The 18,910-nt window shown below is 39.6% G+C and overlaps 1 protein-coding gene across 4 annotated transcripts in view; it reads right to left on the bottom strand.

Annotated features, from left to right (window-relative positions):
- Positions 1-18,910, bottom strand: part of abcc1 (ATP binding cassette subfamily C member 1 (ABCC1 blood group)) — a 109,257-nt gene that overhangs the window by 27,640 nt on the left and 62,707 nt on the right. For 3 of the 4 annotated variants that reach the window (XM_087997594.1, XM_087997593.1, XM_087997596.1), the window contains exons 14-22: positions 17,770-17,857; positions 16,213-16,282; positions 14,490-14,616; positions 10,885-11,061; positions 7,817-7,984; positions 7,558-7,723; positions 5,847-5,876; positions 2,109-2,169; positions 975-1,122 (exon numbers count right to left, since the gene is read on the bottom strand). In XM_087997594.1, the coding sequence (XP_087853720.1) occupies positions 975-1,122; positions 2,109-2,169; positions 5,847-5,876; positions 7,558-7,723; positions 7,817-7,984; positions 10,885-11,061; positions 14,490-14,616; positions 16,213-16,282; positions 17,770-17,857 (1,035 nt within the window). The remainder of the gene's footprint in view (positions 1-974; positions 1,123-2,108; positions 2,170-5,846; positions 5,877-7,557; positions 7,724-7,816; positions 7,985-10,884; positions 11,062-14,489; positions 14,617-16,212; positions 16,283-17,769; positions 17,858-18,910) is intronic. The other variant, XM_087997595.1, reaches the window with a different exon arrangement.

An 18,910-nucleotide genomic window follows, 5' to 3' on the forward strand; every position in this document is an offset into this window, starting at 1 on the left:
TTGCCGCTGAGCGAAGCATTTACTGCCAAAGCATGACTGCTTGAGACAAAATGGCTTTGAGCTGCCCTCTTCAACTGCTGGCATCTTTGGAGTGCAGGGACATCAACAGGGCTATTAGAGGGGCAGCTTCTAGGTGTTAACCCAGCAACAGTGGAATGAATATCAAAAAAATTTCAAGTCAGGATGGTGTGCCATCCGGAGGGAAACTTACAGATGGTGGAGTTCCCAAGTATCTGCTGAGATGCGAATTGCATCATTGAACATTAACAATAGTCCAATAATATTACCATCTTCACTCATTTACGCAGCAACTAAATAGAGTCACAGAGATGTACAGCACGGACACAGATCCTTTGGTTCAACCCGTCCATGCCAACCAGATATCCCAACCCAATCTAGTCCCACCTGCCAGCGCCCGGCCCATATCCCTCCAAACCTTCCTATCAAGACTGCCACATTGGATTCATAATCAAACTATCCAAAATTGGCTCATGCAGAAAAGCAACAGAACTATGTCCTTATCAGGAAAACCCCAAGGATATATCTCAGTAAGGCCTTTCTGTGAGAAGCCCAACCAACATGTTGTGAAAGTAGTAGCAGTAGCAGTCCTATAATTGAATGAATCTCAGGGCAAATCATTGAACCTGGTACAGAATTTTCAGTGGTTACAGTATGCCTCTACAGCTGGGTATGCAATCCAAAGGGAAGTCAGACATATGTTGTAGACCTAACAAGATGCTGCAGGATATCTCCACTAACAGTAGATTTTCCCCGTCAGCCAAACCTGGGCAGTAACCACATACAAAGCCAAGGAATATATTGTGCACCCACACAGGCTACCATCTACAGCACAATGCATCAGCAATGTCAACCTTCTGCTTAGAACCTAGCCAATCAGCAACTGGATTTACTGGTTAGTGTTTCTCTCATCGTATATTGAGAAATCAGATGTAATCATTGATAAGTTTCCTTACCCTACCAGTCAGAGCTTTATCAGCTTCTGTCAGTTTCACACCAGCTGCTTGCTTTGCTGCTTCTCTGGCTCCTAGCAGATTTGGAGTGTTTTTCTGCTGGGAAGGTGTGGCTTCCTCATCATGAGTAACTGAGTTTATTTTGATAAAACTGCAATCATCAAAAGAGAAACTAAAATTAGAGTGGTCTTTCTTTGGCCATCTATTCTTAAAAAAGTGATAATGAAGGATTTGACTGGAATTTAATGGAAGAGAAACATGGGAAACTGATGCTAATGTAACTAATTCCCAATGTCATACATAATTAAAATCACTTACACTCTCGACCTTTAACCCTGATCCAAACTGAGCTATCAGTGAAAATCTGATCTTCAAGTGCCATTCTCTGGATTATTCTTTGTTTTAAACATTTTGGGGATAACATCAATCACCTTTTGTGATCATGTGCTTAAACATTTCTGTAGGTATTAACTTCGCCTTTATATAATGTACCATTGAATAAAAGCAAAATACTATAGAAATCTGAAATGAAGGTAAAATGCTAGTGAAAGCAGGTCTGGCAATGCCTGGGGATGATGCGAAAGTGACCAGAAGCTAACAAAAGTTCTGACCAGTAAAGACATTGCATCAATTTTTATATTGGATTTTTCTGCAAACAAAGAAGAGAAACATTTCTCTCCTCACAGATGTTGCCAGACCCATTGAGTTTCTCCAGCACATTGTTTTTAACTGCCTCATATCCTCTGGCCTACATTCCTGCATATCTCCAAAGCCTACCTCTGCCTCAAAAAATACAAAGATTCTGCATCTACTGCCTTTGAGGAAGAGAATTCCAAAAGGAGAAAAAAAAGTGTTTCCTCATCTCTATCTTAAATCGGCAACCTCTTATTTTAAAATTCTGACCCCTAGCTCTGTCTCATTCAAGTTTCTATGTCTCGTATTCGGCAAATCATTGAGGAAATGAGTACAAGAAAAACTTCACACCACACCTGCTGTTTCATTGCATTGGGCAACAAAAAGCTTAGTAAATTTGATATTCCATACCATTAACAAATATTAATTACATTTGAATCAATGTTTCAAAGACGATTCATTTCAGTATACAGTGACAGCTCAAAATGTGAAGAGACAGCATACCTACGGAGGAAATTTTGTGGTGACTTGTGGGGACTAACAGGGTTGAGACTTTGTCCCATTTCTGCTTGGTCATCAAATCCGAAGCATGAAAAAGAGTTCAAAATTGAAACATTTAGCATCACCCCATTAGGTTGACAGGTGCAGAGCAATTATGGTAACAAATTACATAAATCCAAAAATGCAGTAACACGTTTGACAGAATCTACCAGCAGCAAGCGACAGGCAGAAGCAAATTTCTATTGTGTTTTGAAATAGAGCAATCTTCAGATACACACTCTAAATATTTAAACTGCATGCTTTTTCTTAAAATACAAGTTTACAAATAAAAAGTTTTGTTCTCCATTTACCTACCAACCACACCAACCTCCAGAATGCATAAAGTGGACACAATATTATGTCGGAGTTTAGTAGACCACAGATATTAACCAGTTGATTACTGACATAGTGAACCGACATTGGTTACGTCAACAGGGAGGAACATTCGGTGAAGGACACAGGACCAGAAAAAATGAAAGCAAAGCAAAACTGTCTCACTGCAAATAACGGCAACTTGTATAAAGTATCAAGCACCTCACTTTCAAATCAGAAATGCTGACCAACCCTTTACTAACAGAGTGTAATGGAATAAAGCAGCTGACAGCCATTGCATGCAGTCACTCAAGGTGGAGAACGGGATTAGATTGATAACCTGGACTTCAGTTCCTTGGTTTTAGAAACAAGAATCTCCTTAGCTCAAAAGTCTCACCAGTATTTATTGCAATTTGCAAAAACAGCAAGTCAATTCGACACACTTTGTTCAAACGGGCGAACCTTCCAACTTTCTATTATGTTCTCAAACAGCATTTAAACCAATTTACATCAATTTAGGTGACACACATTTAACTCAGCAATTTTAACAATTTTCTACAAAGATGAGTACACTACAATATTTCCAAGCAAATACAACTGAACAAGGATGCAATTAAAAACACTGCAAAACTTTGCGCACAGTGTTAAAAAATGCATATTTATAATGCATTTCCCTTGAACATTGCAGTGGGGGGGGGGGGAGGGGGGCGGGGAAAGGGGATAAGAATAACTGGCCATTCCAAAATGGAAGACTGCTCAAAAAGTGCTGCATTATAAATGTCAGGGCAAAACAATGAATCCAATTCAGGAAAAAATTCCAAGCAGTTTATGAAGAGGGCTGCCACTAAATTAAACATTATGCAGCCAAAGTAAATTAAAGTTGAATTAGGAATATGAACAGCTTAGAAGTCATAGTGGTACTATGTCACTTTACAAGATGCTAACATTGAACAGAAGAAGTATTATTTTGTACCTGAGTAGAAACAGTTTCCTCAAGTTCAGAAAAAGCTTTTGTCTTGCATTCATCAGGTCAATTGCAAGAATTCCAAATTTCAAATGATCACAACAATTTATATCGGGGAAAACAAAAGTAAAGGCTGAACGATTGACAAATCTATTGGTTGAGGCATTGCCATGAGAAAGCATCAAGGAACATGGCTATGACTGAAATACAGAGTCAACTTATCAATCACAGCGTCCCTTTCTCCTGTAGCATTACAGATTGCTTTGATCATTTGAAATTTGGCATTCTTGTGTTTGCCCTGATGAGCGAAAGATGAAAAGCTTCAACAGTTGACACCCTTTTCAGCAAGTCTCAAGTTATAGTGATGTACAGCACAGAAACAAACCCTTTGGTCCAACTGGTCCATGCCAACCAGATATCCTAATGTGATCTAATTCCATTTGCAGCACTTCACCCATATCCCTCCAAATCCTTCCTCTTGACGTACCCATCCAGATGCCTTTTAAATGGTGTAATTGTACCAGCCTCCACAACTTGCTCTGGCAGCTCATTCCATACACACACCACTCTCTGCATGAAAAACATACCTCTGCAGTCCTTTTCCATTTTCCCCTCTCACCCTAAACCTGTGCCCTCTAGTTCTGGACTCCCCCACCCCAGGGAAGAGACCTTGTCTATTTACCCTATACATGCCCCTCATGATTTTGTGAACCTCCATAAGGTCACCCTTCAGCCTCTGACACACCATGGAAAACAGCCTCAGTCTATTCAGCCTCTCCCTGTAGCTCAAACCCTCCAACCCTGGCAACATCCTTGTAAACTTTTTCTGAATTCTTTCAAGTTTCCTGTAATACCATATGAATGCAACAGTGTTATACTGCAGTCATACTTCACATCATCAAATTGAGTCTTAGAAGTGCTTGCTTTAAATATATCAGATCTCAAGCACTGCGTGAGTTAAAGTAAATAATATACTTCATATTTACAGTCCTGGCTTAGCAACAGAGGTTTTACTGTCACATTCTGCTACGAGGTTGAACGGACATCCTGAACAGTTTTCAATCATGGCTAATGGAAGAAATGCTAAGAAAATGGTACATCCCTTTCCATCTCATTACACTGTGCTCCATTAAAATGATTAGATATCTTCAATAAGTAATTTTTGTGTTAAGATTTTAAAAATCAGGCTGTTTGAATTTCCAACGCAATAACAGTTTTTTTTATTGTTAGAAATGAATACAGAAAATGTTAGAAATAGGACTGAAACAATAGGGGTGGCCCATTCAGTCCCTCAGGCCTGCTTAGTCATTTACTTAATTAGGGCTGATCATCTTCACTTCTTTTTCTTATAAATTTGTAAATTTATTACGTACATAATAACTATCTACCATCTCAGTTCTTAAAGCTCCTATTGTTCCTAGTATTCATACCATTTGGCTGAGTTCGACATTGCTACTATCCATTGCAAGAAAAACAAATGCTTCTCGATTTCAGTCAATTCAAATGTATATGTAGCACAAAGCAAACCATTCATCCGAATTAATCCATGCTGGTGCATATATTCTACACAAGTTTCTTCCCATTACATCTCACCCTTCCACACTGTTCTATTTCTCTTTCTCATTTACTCATCTAGTTTCCTTTCAAAACTATCCAAGCTTTTCCTGGAGCCAGTAAATTCCATAATCTAACCATATTGAAGAAACAAATTACTTATTACTTCACTGCTGGAATTAAATGGTGCTAGCATTTTCAGTGTAAGTGGGGGAGGGACTGGGAAGAGAGAACAGTGCAGACAAGGAGCAGGAATGGGAAGGGAGATTACTCCTCCCAGGGTCCATACAGGATTTGAATAGCTTTAGTTCTTGGTCCCTTGTTTCAACTCTCCCGCAAAAGGACATCATTTCTCCAAATCTCTTTCAATCGGATCATCGTACAATTTCTGTTACTATGGCAAATACAAGTTAAGGATCAACCGCCAATGCAGATACATTAATGCCTGACTAGAAAGGCTAGGTCACATTTTCAGATATGGGCAGAATGATTAACTTTCGCCACTGTACAACTCACTATATTTTGTTTTCTCTTTTGCACCATTTGGAATCTCTGAATCCTGACCCTTACCAAACTCAAAACATCTTTCATGCACTGGAAAATTCTAGCTGTTTGCTTCGCTTTGAATTTCCAGCACGTTCATGTTTTCCTCTATGTCATTCGAGATCATTGTAGAAGTACAATTTTAGTAAAATTCGTTAATAAATTATTTAATAATGAAATATCACTATGCCATATCTTGAAGGTCAAATTGTTCTCACACGCAATTGCCTACATGAAAGTTGGTGTGTTGGATATTCTTACTTCAAAACTCATGCATCTACAGGTTTCTTTCCTGCTATGCTGCCGGATATTAAAAAGGCAATACAAACCTTCCTCCTCTTCCACACTTTTGTCAGTAACTGCATGATGACAGGAAAGCAAGTCATTGATCATTCAGAGAAAGATAATTTCAACTGCTGCAGTCGAAATTAAGACAAATGTCAAGTGCTTACAAATTGACATTAAAACATCATAAGAGCTTTACGTATCTGCTCCATGCTAAATTACTTTGAGACAAAAATTTATATTCCATAAAGTCAGCCACTTGCATCTAAAATCATTGTTACACTTTTTGATTGGTCCAGTTACAACATAAAAAGGTGTCTCCAAAGAACTAAATTATTTAAAAACAAAAGTGACTTTAAAAAATTTTAACAATACAAAAAAGAACACAATAAATTAAAATAAAAAAATTTCAAAAATGAAACTGACTGAACCTCTCTGACCCAAATTGTCACTGAAATATGGCAGATTCCAAATATCACCAATCAACTCCCCAAGGCCTGTCCATCTACAAAGGTCCAAGTCAGTAGTGTGATTGACTACTTTCCACTTGCCATGATAAGTACACCTCCATCAACAATCAACAAGCACAATGCCATCCAGACAAAAGCAGCTTGCTAAATGGGTATCCCCATCCACATCCTTCAATATTCACTCCCTCCATACCAGCATTCACTCCCTCAGCCCCACTAACAGTAGAGTGTACTATTTACAAAATACACTGCAGCAACTCCCCATGGCTCCTTCAACATCTTCCATATCCACATCTACCTGCATAAAGGACAAGCGCAGCAGATACACAGTACATCACTACCTCAAACATTTCCTCTGTGCTTCCCAACATCCCAATTTGGAACTAACCACCATTCATTCACTGTCACAGGGTTAAAAACATGGAACTCACTCCTTAACAGAACATGTGGGCGTACCTATACCAGATGGACTAAAGAAACACTGCAGCAGTGACATCATGAGAAGTAGTGGAACTATCACTGGACGAAGAATGCAGAATCCCAGCCTTATGTCTTGGGGACATCAATTTGAATCTCAAATAGTGAAATTTGAATTCAATTAAACAAAATAAAAACTAGAAAAAAAAATTATCCACTGTCAATTGCAGCAATGCTCTTTCAGAAAGGGAATCTGCCTTATCTGATCCGTCCTACATACAATTTCAGACTCATAGCAATGTGGTTGACTTCTAACTGCCCTCAGGCAGTTGACACAACCAGTGACAACGGCATTCCATGTAAGAACTTTTAGAAACCAAGATGACAGCAGCTCACCATCACCATCAAGACCAATTAGGGGTAGCTGGCCTTGCCAAATGACACACACACATCCAGGGAACAAAGAAAAAATTCAGTTTCCAAACATGAAATTTACTCATCTAACTGACTGTAAAATTTCAGCAGGATATATTTATAACACCTAAACAAATAGTCTCTGGCTTTCCATAGCAGGTACTTCTGCAGTATTAGTTGCAACTTGCATTCACAGCACCTTCCACACAGTAAAACATCCTAAGTTGCTCCCTGGCAACAGAATGTCACAAAAACATTTGACACTGTACCAAACCTTTGATTTAAGTACAGACGTTCAAGTTGGACAAACAACAATGCAGGAATGTAATGTCACCAATCATCTGACACCTAGCAAACAGCTATCCAGATGAAATCAAAGGAGTTTAAAGTTACATTAAACAGCACTGGTAGGAGTCAATATTGAAAAAAAGTGCTTTTGCACAGCACAACTAACCTTCATTTTCTGTAGGAGCATAAGTACGTAGAAACTCTGCAAATGCTCCATTTTGCATTAAGAGCTCCTTGTATGTTCCTGACTCTGAAATTTTCCCATCAACCATCACAAGAATCCTATCCACTCGAGGCAGGAATCTAACACCATGTGTCACCAAAACACGGGTCTGTAAATAAAGATATTTTTAACCAAATGCATTTATGAAATAGATGGAGGAGAAAGCATGTAATGGAAATACCAAGTTTCTCAGGTTGCTCACCTTGCCATGGAGTAAACCTTTGGGTCCAATGACTTTATCAAAAATATGTCGACCAACATGTGCATCAACTGCAGAGAGTGGGTCATCCAGGAAATAAACAGAATTTTTGCTGTAAACTGCTCGAGCAAGACTCACCCTTTGCTTCTGCCCACCTGATAAATTCACCCCCTGTAGAGGAAACCAAATTAATTAATGAATTGATTGTCGCTGAAAGGTGCAGCAGGCAGTTAAGAGAAACTGTATGTTAGGATTCATAGCAAGAGGATTCAAGCACAGGAGCAAGAATGTCTTTCTGCAATTATACAGGGCATTGTTATGGCCACATGGAGAATATGGTGTGCAGTTTTGGTCTCGTTATTAGATTAGATTACTTAGTGATGAAACAGGCCCTTTGGCTCAACAAGTCCACACCGACCCGCCGAAGCGCAACCCACCCATACCCCTACATTTACCCCTTACCTAACACTACGGGCAATTTAGCAAGGCCAATTCACCTGACCTGCACATCTTTGGACAGTGGGAGGAAACCGGAGAACCCAGAGGAAACCCACGCAGACATGGGGAGAACGGGCAAATTCCACACAGACAGTCGCCTGAGGCGGGTATTGAACCCGGGTCTCTGGCGCGGAGAGGCAGCAGTGCTAACCACTGAAGGAGGATGTTCTTACTATAGAGAGAGCGCAGTGAAGATTTACCAAATTGATTCCTGGATAACAGGACTGATGAATAAGGAGAGATTGAGTGTGCTAGGATTGTATTTACTTGAGTTTAGGAGTATGAGGGGGATCTCTTGAAAACCTGTAAAATTCTAGATAGGCTAGATACAAAAACGTGGCTTCATTTGGTGGGCAAGTCCAGAACCAGGGTTATATGTTTAAGGATAAGGGGTAAGCATTAGGAGAAATTTCATCACCAGAGAGACACAGACAGAGAGACAGACAGAGAGACAGACAGAGAGACAGACAGAGAGACAGACAGAGAGACAGACAGAGAGACAGACAGAGAGACAGACAGAGAGACAGACAGAGAGACAGACAGAGAGACAGACAGAGAGACAGACAGAGACACAGACAGAGACACAGACAGAGACACAGACAGAGAGACAGACAGAGAGACAGACAGAGAGACAGACAGAGAGACAGACAGAGAGACAGACAGACAGAGAGACAGAGAAGCCTGTTGAATTCACAACCACAGAAAAGTGGCTGAGGCCAAAACGTTCTGTTTTCAAGAAGGTGGTAGACATATTTTGCAGCTAAATGGATCAGGGATATGGAAGAGGAGCTGTATTAGGGTATTGACCTCAATGAACAGCCGTGATCTTTTGAATAGAGCAGGCTCGATTCCTATTCTTATGTTTCTATGCAATCCCAATTTAGACATTTAAATATCTTATCCTGCTTAAGAAAACCTTTGGTTTTGGATGGAAGTGTATTATTCATTTTGCAATAGATCACTACACTAACATCTAGTGTCCTTCAGGGTAATAAACCGATTTTTTTTTGTATGTATCTGAACTGGAATTCTTGGAAGCCTCTACACCTTGCATTTTGTTCATTACATACTGAAGAATTCTGCACACAGCAGCGGAAATGGACAAGTGAAAACAGAACTTTTCTTTCTCCAAAGTTACCAATGTCAATCATTGTGCAACAGAGCTGTAAATGGCCAATTAAATACTTTTGGAAATTCAAATAGATTTAGGACTCAGTAAATAATGAGAACTAAAAGTGCCGCTTTTGGTGCTGGATCAATGGTGCTGGAAGAGCACAGCAATTTAGGCAGCATCGAGGAGCTTCAGCAAAATCGACATTTCGGGCAAAAGCCCTTCATCAGGAATAAAAGCAGAGAGCCTGAAGCGTGGAGAGATAAGCTAGGGGAGGGTGGGGGTGGGGAGAGAGTAGCATAGAGTACAATGGGTGAGTGGGGGAGGAGATGAAGGTGATAGGTCAGGGAGGAGAGGGTGGAGTGGATAGGTGGAAAAGGAGCTAGGCAGGTCAGACAAGTCCGGACAAGTCAAGGGGATTGGAAGTTTGAAACTAGGATGAGGTGGGGGAAGGGGAAATGAGGAAGCTGTTGAAGTCCACATTGATGCCCTGGGGTTGAAGTGTTCCGAGGCGGAAGATGAGGCGTTCTTCCTCCAGGCGTCTGGTGGTGAGGGAGCGGCGGTGAAGGAGTGGCCAAATCTCTCCATTATCATCTCAGCAAGTTGCTCACGAACACAGACTCCTTCAAAAGCATGTGCCAAACCCACAAACTCCACTACCTAGGAGTAAGGCAGCAGGCATATGATAACACAACACCACCAGTTTTACAACTACTGGGCTAAAATCCAAAAATTCCCTCTCTAACAGCACTTTAAATACTCCTACACCCAAAGAACTGCAGTGGTTCAAGGCAGTAGCTCATCACAATCTTCTCCAGGGCAATTAGGGATGGGTAATAAATGCTGGCTGAGCCCAGATTCCACGTACAAAAGAAAGCAAGAAATACAAGGAATACTCAACATGAAGAATGGAATTCTCATATTTCATTCACCTTAATTTTCATTCCTCTTTTTAACCTTCCAGTCATGATGATGTTCAGGATATTTTATATTTGCTAACCAGACAACTACCTGCTAATACTCAATAACTGATTTATTCATTTCCAATCCCTGCTAGTTCTTGCCACAGACCCCAAGTATTCCAACAAAAAAAATCCAAATTCACCTTGTGGCAAATAGTAGGCACAAATTCCTCTAAGCTATTAAATGGAGTTATGTACAGATTTGCTATCAGCACAGTTAAGAGGCTGGAAGGCCCATCGCTATCTCTAATGTTCCTATATATGTACTGAAGTAATTGCCATGCATGGTGCTTATTATATAACACTTTTAACTATTCTCTTCCATTATAATTCTATGGGGTGCAATATGAGATTCACCAATACCGATCAATCCATCAACCTACACAAGGAAAATCACTGGCCTACAGTCATTTTAAACCATTAACTACAGATTTTGACTGTATAATAACCAGATCTTAGGAGTATAGAGTTCAGTTATTTAATGAAAATGCATACTGCACCTTCTCGCCTATTTCTGTCTCATCTCCTGCAGGCAGGGTCTCCAGATCAGGTAGAAGTGCACAGCCTTCAACCACTTTTCTGTACCAATCTCCCATTAATTCCTGACCAAAGATAATATTCGCTCTTAAAGATGCATTTTGGATCCATGCTTGCTGTGGGACATATGCAACTGAGCCCTACAAATGAACAGAAGTAACAAAAGAGTAACTTTGTCAGTTTAGTCCTCAATGTAATAAATATACTTGAATAAACAAGCATTACAGCTAGTACTGCACAATAAACGTTACAAACAAGGAAATGTTTTTATTTATATATGTTCCTATTTATCTATAAGTTACATCTTTAAAACAAGACCTGTTAGCAAGCAAAACAAAATTATTCCACAAAGCATGACACAGGACAGATGGTGGATTCTTTCACCCAATAGTTTTGTTTGTCCACAGGGACATTCAAACCTCTGGGCTTTTGATAAAGGCTGGTTCATGTGGAATCAGAAATCAAATGGCTGAATGAGTAGAAAACTGGCTGAACTCAATACAGGTGAACAAGGGTAAAGGATTATTTCCAAAATGTGGAGAAAGCAAGCAGTGTTTGAAAAAAAAAATGTCAGTGCTGAAATCACAATTATTCAAGAGTTAAGTTAACAAACTGGATTGATACACACCATTTGCAGATGACAAACCAGTAACAGCCAACTCCAAAAGACAATACATGATCCATCAATATCGATCAATCTATCATCCTATAGACATTATAAACCATTAACTAAAAAACTTTTATTTGACTTTAAAATTAGTCAAATCTCAGGAGTATGCATCAAGAGACAATAATGCATTGGAAAACTTGCAGACTGGGCAGTTAAGTACCAAATAAACTTCAGCATTAATAAACCGGAGGTTTGGTAGGAAAAAGAAGAAGCATTACCCACACCCTTACAAAATAATCATTGGCTTGGGATACAAAAGGCAAATGAGCCTCAGGATACAAGTGAACAAATCATCAATAGCAAGTCAGTTCTGCAAAGCAAAGTACTAATAAGACAGTATTTGTAGGAGAGTAGAATTTAAAAATTGAGACACATGTTAAACTTGTATAAATCCTTGGTCAGACTACACTGGAGATTACCGTGCACAAATCTGCTATATAAAAATGATGCACTTTTCTCCATTGTTACTGCAAGAACTATTGACAAAGATGACACCATGCTAGAAACTGCAACGATTGGGAATTTGATTTTTGTTTTGAGTAAGGAGCATCACTTCCTAACAGCACTGTAGATGTATCTACACCAGACAGACTGTATGATTCAAGACAGCAACTCATAACCACCTTCTCCACAGTTATGATGGTTGAGCAACAAAAAATAATGCGAGGAATAAGAGAAAGAATAGTATAGTGATTATAAACAGATCACCCAACTGGACTTTATATGGGTATAAATGTCCTGACTAGACTAGATTAGCAGCCCCAATCAGAGGCTGACATAAAAAGGGATACTAACACTTTGGTTCCTGACTCTGTCAGAGGCTGTATTATAGTCAAGGACTGTGTGTAACTAAAGAGTGACTTGGTGATGGATACTGGTCTCTTAAGAGTTATTATTTCAAGTAGATATTCAGCCCTTTGAACGTGGTGTCTCATTTAAATGAGATCATGGCCGACCTTTGGCTTCACACCACTTTCCTGTAATATCGCCAGTTCTCTTCATATGTTTAATCTGGAGAAATTTAGCAATCTCAGTCTGGAAAATACTCAACGACTGAAACATCACAGCCCTTTAGAATAGAGAATTCGAAAGATGTAACACTCTCAAGGGAAATCAATTCTGACATCTCAATTTTAGAAGATCTGCCATTATTCTGAGACTATGTTTCTAGATTCTGTTCCTTACTACCTCGGGGCCACAGTCATTCAGCTCAGCCACACTATAATCCTCACTCCTGTCCATACTAACTGCAAGAATTTCAAACCTAATGGACAATTTCAAGATTTGAAGCTCCTCCACTCCCACGCACTGTAGACCTCTTTACCTTCCTGACTCTGCTGTCCCTGACAGCTGGTACCACACGATGTGGAACAAGACCATTCAACTCATCATGCCTGCACTGGCTGAACATTGAAAGCCACAACCCCCACCCCGCATCACTGCATGCTATTGCTATTTAAATAATCTTCCAATGTCCATTTCAATGCTTCAATTGAAGCAGTTTCCACCATGCTTCCAAAACATCGTATTCCATACCTTAACTACTGTGTGGAAAAAAACCTCTCATCCTGCATGTACTTCTTTTGCAAAGCACTGCACCCTCTGGTTCTCGACCCTCTTACAAGTGGAAACAGTTCCTCTCCATCAACTCTGTTCAGATATCTCGATTTTTTTAAAAAAGTCATTGCAATGTGACTGTCTTCTGGAACAAAACATCCCTCTCTGTCACATCACAATGTCAATAACTTGAACTTCAGTTCAAAAACCTGAGCTGACGATCTTTAAACCACAGGCAATTACTGCAGATGTGGTTGCTATGTACTGCCATCACATCCAGGAGTTCACACATGCTGCAGCTGTGACACATTAACATAATAAAGATGATAGGAGAAGTATAGAAATGTATTTCTGTTCAATCCATTTATGGTTCACAACTCTCAGCTTCGCACACTGGGCACTCAAGCAGCAACTCAGGTGTAGAAAAGTATCACTGAGTAAACCCCTGTATTTACACTCTGTCAAAATCAAGTCACAAAATGCTGGCTTAGCCAGTGAGCTTTCATCTGAAAAAATAATTTTTCCAAAATATCTGACATGCACAGACATAAACAACTGAATAATGTCCAATTACATGCCTAAGAAAATCATCAATTTTCACCCTACAACAAATAGCTCTTTTTACCAAAATTCAGTCAACATAGATGCAAGATTACAAAGCTGAAGCTTACAGACTCCCATGTAGGTATAGTGGCTAATACCATTACACCAACATAGCTAATAGAATGGAACACTAATAAACCTGTCCACCCATTAACATTTGGCTCCAAAGGATTTTCAGATACCAAGTAACAGTAATGCCAGCCCACAGTGGTAACTATACACCCAGTTCCAACAGTGAGCCAGGCTAGCTGACTAATCATTGATAATGCCCTGGAGTACTACTTAGATCTAATGCTCAAGTATTGATTATCATAATGGACAAATTAGTACCAAAGTATTATCAAAAATGTTATCAAAATGCATCTATTGTTCTCCCACCCTGATGAAAACAGTCACAGGTAAATAATTAGAAAATTGGCAACAGGGCAGTTGAACTGGGTGAGATGCAGAACAGCTACCATGAGCAGCAGAACCCATCACAAAAGGAGTCACTGCATTTACAGAAGCCTCCTGACCATAATATGGATACATATATACCCACTAAATGACAGTGGCAGGACTAGGGGTGAGAAACAGCAGCAATCCAATCATCATTGGCACCAAGCCTTAAAATTTATACGTATCAAGCCTTATCAAGCCTTCAGATTACACCTACACTTCTGCTAAGTATAACATGCAAGTTCCCTGGTAACCTGGAATTTTGAGACACAACAGCAAGACAACAGGAGGATGCTTTACCTTAACAGCAACATAGCCTTCTTTTTTCTGCATTTCCCCAAGCAACGCAGAGAGAAGGGAAGATTTTCCACATCCAACATGTCCCACAATAGCCACAAGAGAGCCTTCAGGAATTTCAATATCAATGCTGAGAGAAAAACATTAAAATAGAGCAATAAATGTTTGTACAAGGTAAGAAATTAATATGAAATTGTATTAAAATAAAGTTAGCTCTTTATAAAAGTAGCATTATAAAGTAAAGTAAATTAATTGATCAAATGTTATCCAAATACTAGTATTTCTTTAGCTACAATTTCCTGCAAATTATTTTGCTCTCTGTATAAATGAAGGAGAGCAATATTAATTGATCATACACCTGATCATTTCTTGTTCTTTTTCTCAGAGGGTGGTAAATGGGATCCAAGTCAACGTGTTTGGTCATAGAGTTCCAGTTGGAATGCCGTGGTTCTAGGAATTCTCGTGCAATTCTCAAGTAATAGGTTGGAAAGTTACAGTTTATGCAATCCGAAGAGCTACATTATAATAGTTAAATGATTCTTATTAGATTCTACATCATTTATTTTACATGCTCAGTATTCAAGCATGGTTAATAGGGTCAAAGTTTTTAATCAGTTACTCAACACAAGACTATAATTTGTGCTCTGCTCTGTCAACAGACAATATCACACTGTTGAAGGCAGTTATCAGTCATGGAAAGTGTAACAGCCTGAAACAGTCGAAATGCAAATGAAATTAGGCCTGCACAATATCTAGCATTGGGCTGGCAAGTTGCAAGTAACGCAAGATTTTACTTCAATTTTTATCTAGTAACAGTGTATATTACTCCTTGTTTTGAATTTGAGACAGTCATACAGTATTCTAATAAGCTAGATTACAATGGCAAGCATTCTCCAAAACATCTGTACTGATATCCCAGAAGATACTACAACCCAGGACAGGTTCACTCTGGTCCCCTTAGGGCACACAAACTGCTCTAACAAAGCGAGCAGTGATGCTGGTTCTGTGGACACAGTCTCTGACCATCTAGTACATAACATTGTCTAAGAAAACAAAGTGAGGCAGACAAAAATGGTGAGATCATAAACAAAAAAAGGAGGCTTGGGGGTGACCTTCTGGATGGGTATATGAATAGGAAGGGTTTGGAGAGATATGGGCCAAGTGCTGGCAAATGGGACTAGATTAGGATATCTGGTCAGCATGGACAGTTGGACCAAAGGGTCTGTTTCCGTGTTGTATGTCTCCTTGACTATGACTAAATGTCTATATGGCAAAATGGCAGAATAGCATGTCTTTTTCAGATTAACAGATTGCATCTCAGACACCAACAGAAAGACATGGTTGCCATAGTAGTTGCCATAAAAAGGAAGTGTATACTGGACAATATGACCGAGATATTGGACAGCAATGCAGGTACTATACATAAGTTTTGAAGACTGCCACCTCAAAACTATTCCCCACAACCCCTCCAGCATTACAAACTAACACACCATCTGTCACCTCCCAAACATCCTTGTTATATACAATTCTCTCCCAAGCCACCGCTAACATAACTTGAAATATTGCATTACTCAGTAGTACAAACCAGAACATCTTTAGTAAACACGATTTTTTTTTTTTAAATTGCCAGTATTAGCATTCTTTGGAATAAATTACAACATCTGCTTAAAACTCAAGAGATACATATAATACTGCAAGATAGAAATCTATTTGGTTTGCTCCTTACTTGTTCAGGCACGGGGGATCTTCATTGGACCACCTGAAGGTTCCATCATGCACAATGATACTGTTCCATGCTGCATAGACAGAAATATAATTTAACTTGCATGGAAGGAAATTGACAACTTCTAGTCCCAGCCGCTTAATTAATCTGCATAGTGCATATGAATCCCAAGTGTAGTTCTTGATAGTTCCTGTGCTAACCAACATAGTCAGGACATTACAAAAGATATTAAGGTTCTTCTATCATCCATGAACTTGGGAGAAAGGCTGTCTGCTACTCCAGAATCTACTTAGAAACAATTCTCAAATTTTTCATCATTAGAACAAAATAATTCTGAGGAAGATAACACCAAATAAATTGAAACAAGCATATGTGCACACAGCATTTCACAAGCAGTTAATTGACCAAGAACAATGGAATATCTGGAGGATCTGAAATGCACTCTACAAAAGCAAGTTTATTTTTTGTAATTGAACTAGTATATCTATCTTTCCCATCACTGCACTATTGTGTACAGTAACAGTCAAAAGAAAGGAGTTTGGGGACTAAGCTATCTGCTCCCAAAACCTTCGCCAAAATTGGCGTGACTTCCAACATCCAAAGCTTCTGAGAACGACCCAGGGAGGGCACTGCATATTTTGTTTGTTTTTAAAAGCAGCAAAAATTGAAAACATGCAAAACATCACAGCTTACTCAATGCATCTGCCAACAGAAAAGACAGATTGGAAAGTTGCAGGAGGAAGCACATATTAATATTTTGCACCACCACCTTTTACACCAGTTTTGTCTAACTGGGAATCTACTCAATTGTTAAGATTATAAAATTAATTCTAAACTGAGAAAACATACCATTCAAACTGTGCTAAAGGGAGAACAGTTTTAAGTGCATTTAAATGGCACTACACAAAACAAGGAATGAATCAAAAACACAAATACAGAGCAGGATGTAAAGCAGAGATCCATTTCTAGCTTTTGGTTAGTGCAGAACTTGAGTATTGATGAAAAAAAGGTATTTTATATGAGCTATCCACCTTACAATCAATCATCGGGACAATTCACAGGAAATATCAATGTAAAAGGGAAAAACAAGCAAACAAACAAACTTCCTGCCTTACAAGAAAAGAATGCAAATTGGTTAGTAAATGTGCTATGAATGTTAGAGATCTTATGCATGTAAGGTAATGACTGACTGTTAATACCATACTTTGATTAAATTTCAACCAGAGTAGAAAAGTGTGGCACTGAAAAAACACAGGTCAGGCAGCATCTGGGATGCAGGATGGTCAACGTTTCAGGCATAAGTCCTTCATCAGGAACGTGATGAAGGGCTTCTGCCCAAAACATCGACTGTCCTGCTCCTCAGATGCTTCCGCTGCCTGACCTGATGTGCTTTTCCAGTGCCACACTTGTCGATTGACTCTTCTGCACCTACAGCCCTCACTTTTGCCATAAATAGATTCACTCTTGCAGTGAAACTGTGGGCCATATATCGCAAACCTCCTCAAAATGTACTCTTTCAGTAGTATTAATTGCCTGTTCAGGAGAAGGTCCACTACTCACAAGTATGGACTGAATGTCTGTCCACTGTGTCTAAATCCAGTTCCTCATGAGACAGAAATGTTCCCAGGCGCTTCAAGGAAACATTGGCCTGAAGAAAAACAGAAATGCCATTTAGCTAACGTAGTAACTTTGAAATAAATCTTCAAGAAAGCAGCATCAAGTGCTGCTTATTTATATTTTAGCGCAGATAACTGGAGATAGTTTAGTATTTTGGTTGCAATACTTCAAGGTTGATGATTTATTCATAAGATTCCAAAATGTTTCAGCTTGTCAACCTTCAGTCCTAGTATTGTTTCATTTAATGATAAAGAAAAATAAATTATTTACTCATGGAATGTGGGCCTCGCTGTCTGGGCCAAGATTTACTGCCTGACCCTATTTGCCCTTGACAAGGTGGTAGTGAGCTGCCTTCTTGAACCGCTTCAGTCCACCTGCTGTGGGTTGACCTACAATGCCATTAGGGAGGAAATTCCAGAAGTTTGACCTAGCAACACTAAAGGAACGGCGATATATTTCCAAGTTAGGATAGTGAATGGCTTGGAGGGGAACATGCAGAGGATGGTATTCCCATGTACCTGCTGCCCTTGCCCTTCTCGATGCAAGTGGCCATGGGTTTGGAAGATGTTCTCAAAAAGGACCTTTGGTGATTTTCAGCAGTGCATCTTGTAGGTGGCATATATGCTGCTACTGAGTGCCAGTAATGGAGGGAGTAGGTGATTGTGGATGTAATGCCAATCAAGCTGCCTGCTTTGTCCTGGACGGTATCAAGCTTCTGGAGAATTTATTGGAGCTGCACTCATCCAGGCAAGTGGGGAGTATTCCATCATACTCCGGACTTGTGCCTTGTAGATGCTCGACAAGCTTTTTCTGCAGACGAGTTTCTCACCACAGTACTCCTAGCCTCTGATCAGCTCTTTTGGCTACTGTGTTTGTGTTAAGTCTATTTGAGTTTCTGGTCAATAGTAACTCCTAGGATATTGATAGTGGAGGATTCAGTGATGGTAACACCACTGAATGTCAAAGGGCAGTAGTTAGATTGCATATTATTGGCGATGGTCACTGCCTGGCATTCGAGTGGTGTGAATGTTACCTGCCAGGATAGTGTCTTCAGTCAATACCAGACAGACAGACTGACAGACAC

This window comes from Chiloscyllium plagiosum, unplaced genomic scaffold (assembly GCF_037043375.1).
Source record: "Chiloscyllium plagiosum isolate Xiang-an unplaced genomic scaffold, Cpla_swu_hap1 HiC_scaffold_20, whole genome shotgun sequence".
In the NCBI taxonomy this organism is placed as follows: domain Eukaryota; kingdom Metazoa; phylum Chordata; class Chondrichthyes; order Orectolobiformes; family Hemiscylliidae; genus Chiloscyllium; species Chiloscyllium plagiosum.